Source organism: Drosophila busckii, chromosome 3L (genome assembly GCF_011750605.1).
Source record: "Drosophila busckii strain San Diego stock center, stock number 13000-0081.31 chromosome 3L, ASM1175060v1, whole genome shotgun sequence".
Lineage (NCBI taxonomy): Eukaryota > Metazoa > Arthropoda > Insecta > Diptera > Drosophilidae > Drosophila > Drosophila busckii.
In genome coordinates, this window is record NC_046606.1 from 9,218,541 (window position 1) to 9,221,768 (window position 3,228).

The 3,228-nt window shown below is 32.5% G+C and overlaps 1 protein-coding gene across 1 annotated transcript; it reads right to left on the bottom strand.

The window, feature by feature from the left end:
- Nucleotides 1–506: 506 nt before the first annotated feature.
- On the bottom strand, nt 507–1,009 carry LOC108599407 (male accessory gland serine protease inhibitor). Its single transcript, XM_017986217.1, has 2 exons — nt 920–1,009; nt 507–863 (listed from the first exon to the last, which is right to left on the bottom strand). The coding sequence occupies exons 1-2, from the start codon at nt 996–998 to the stop codon at nt 613–615; spliced, it is 330 nt and encodes a 109-aa protein (XP_017841706.1). The 5' UTR covers nt 999–1,009; the 3' UTR covers nt 507–612.
- Between the last annotated feature and the right edge of the window lie 2,219 nt (nt 1,010–3,228).

Genomic DNA, 3,228 nt, shown 5'->3' on the forward strand with positions numbered 1-3,228 from the left:
ACTGTCGATTTAAGCAAGAAAATAAAAATATTCTTTACGAATTGAATAAATTTAAAAAATTATAAGAACAGCAATAAATTGAGTACAAAATAATACCCTTTGACATTTTGTACACAAATGTCAAGTATAATAAATAATCTACATTAGGGTGGCTCGATTTGGTTAATAAAAAATTACAAATTACGAATGGCAAAATCTTGAGCAACAAAAAATTTTTTTTTATAAATTTTAATAAGATAAATAAAATTTGTAAATTTGAAAATGTATCGAAGTATGTTTTTTTTTGCATTAAGATGAGCTTAAAATATAAAAGCATTTAAAATGGAATCATTTTTTAAAAAATTATAGAAATAATTAAAAGATTCTCAGAATTTAGCATAGATTACGATATTTTATATTATTTTTAAACTTTCTTTATCGACTCACCCTAATGTATTTTCAACTCAAAAGCTGTAAAGCAACCTTCATCATAAATGTTCATAACTTTTAAAATGGCAAATAAAATTATATTTTATTATTCGACGGACACGTAAACTTTTGCAGGTGTATTCAATTTGAAATATTTAATTGTGCGAAAACCGTTACTATGACATATTTATTTCAATATTATTGCTAGTCGCTTGACGGTTTGGTGGGATACAGTTGTTTCATTTTCACTTGCTTGCCATTGTTATCGATTAATTTGCATTCGTATTCACATTTCTTTTCAGTGGCAAAGAAATTCCTATTGTGCCTACACTGACCAAACATAAAAGATTTGCATTTGTTGTTAGCCTCCTCGTAACTCCATCTGGTAACCTTCATGCCACACGTTTTCACCCCATCGGGTTTCACCTCATGAAAAGGGGGCTGCTTGCATTTGTCTAAAATTAAGCGTAGAAGGACTCAAGCTCAGACTCGATCTCAAGCATTATCTTACCCGTTATGAGCATTCTATCGCTTAGCATTGGCTCAGGTGCAATCACCATTAGAATTAGTAGTAGGTAAAATAATTGCATACTGGTTAACTTTCAGCTCTTGACTGACCCATAATATTTGAAAATGTTATGGCGCACTTAAATATAATTTAACAAGCCGTTAGTGTGACGAAAATTTATAACTAATTCAATTTAATTGCTCCATTGCTTTACTAATGGGCTGTAGTATTTCGACATTTGTTTGTACTTATTATATAATATTATTAAGTTAATGTCAATTTCGTAGTTTTTTCTAACATTTTTTAAAGAATGATCTTAACATAAATTTCTTTAAGATTAGTAAGTAGTTAAGTTAAGCTTAAGGGAGGATTTGAACATTTTCATCTAGAAAAAACTTAAATTTTAAATAAAATAATATTTTTAAAAATATTTAAATTACTATTTTCTGCACTTGTAAAAAAAGAAATCATTTATTACTGTTTTTACTGTCGTAACTCAGTCATCGAAAAAAATTTAAATGTCATTTTTAATTTAATATATTATATATTATAATTCATAACTTATTCCTTTTCACAAATCAGCACATCAGATTGTAATAATTGATAATATTAATAAATTTTTAAATATAACAGCAGTTGATCTTTAGTTCAACGAAATGTTTATTACATTTAAATGTTTACCTAGAATCTGCTTGACGCAATTTTTAAGCCTCACAGAGTCCGAGTACGCGTTGGTTTCATTCATTTCGCAGCTCGTACTTTGCGCTAAGCGCTTTATAAATTTAATATGCTGTGCGGGCCAGAGCTGTAAAAATGCGTGGAAAAAGTTTTTTAAAAACAAAACGCAACTTTTAGTTGCTGTTGATTTAAATAAAAGCAAAATGAGAGTGAGCAAATTTAAAATGAATTTCAAATAAAAGCAACAAATTGCGCGTATAGCTACAAAATGTAAATTTGCAACATTTTGAAGTTTAGAGCTGCAGCAGCAGCAGCTGTGTTGCTAGCTAAAAATCAAGTATACGCAGCGTTGCAGCAGCGAAAGCTTTTTGCTGCTAAATGGAGATGGAGATGGAGAAGAAGAAGAGAAGCAGGCAGATTGCACACAGTTGAACTCACCATGGTCAACGGCTCAACATGGTTCGGGTCGTCGTCGTTGGCGTCGTCGTCATTGTCGTTTTGTCCTAGTTGGTAGCTCCTGGCACATGCAACATTCAATGCATACAAATGGCATTAAAGCTGTTTTTGCCTTTCAAAACGCCAGAGCCAACGAGCTAAGCGCAACACACACACACACACACATGCAGACATAGAGAAAGAGCGAGCTAGATAGATAGAGAGATAAAGCAGCGGCAGCAACGCAATTTATATGCGTGGCAAACATGAACAGAGCACAGCAACAAGCTCACACACAGTTGAGCGCTTAAACAAAGCGAACTTCAACCGAGTCAAACAGGCGGCAAAAGCTACTAAACTTACACACACACACACACACACAGAGAGAGAGACACTCACACCGCCTGAAGCTGTAGCTGCGCCTCTTTGTGTGTTGCCCACATAGGCACAACGCTCTGTATTATATTTGGAGCTCACAGTCTGTTGCCGGCGTCCGACGTCGGGCGGGCTGGTTATGGTCATAAAATAAACCAAACAAGCCGGAACCATGTCAGAAGGCACCGCATACCTATATACATACATAAATATATATTTATATATGTATGCGTGTGTGTGTGTGTGTATATAACAGTCTATAGCATAGTTGGCAGCGCTTTTGGCCTGGGGCAGAGCAAGGACGAACATGATTGCGCACAGTGTGGCTACAGCTATCATTTGGAATGACTTTAGATTATATGCAATGATGTTGCGAGAATTATATATTTTCTGAGCTTATTTTGTATTTTAAATAATAACTAATGGGGGATTGTACTAAGTGTGTAAAAGAGTGAAGACAGCCAATTTGAATATCACAGCAAATATCGAACAAAGAAAGCATCGAATTGTTTCAGTAAGTTTTGGGTATCAAAAGCAGCAAGTTTATGTTTCATGAATTCATTAAAATTAATAGATAAACCAACTGAACTACACTGAACTTATTAAAATTAATATATGTACCATTCGTAGTTCAAACTTTCACTTAGCAACTTACCAAATAAAAATCAAACTCAATTCTCAAGCTATTTATATATTTTTTTAACTAACATTTTGACAATATTTTATAATATAAAAAACTAGTGACTATTTCTAGATGCATCGTGTTTCATAATTTTTATTTTTTTAACTAAAATTTTTAATAATATTTAATTAATATTTTATAA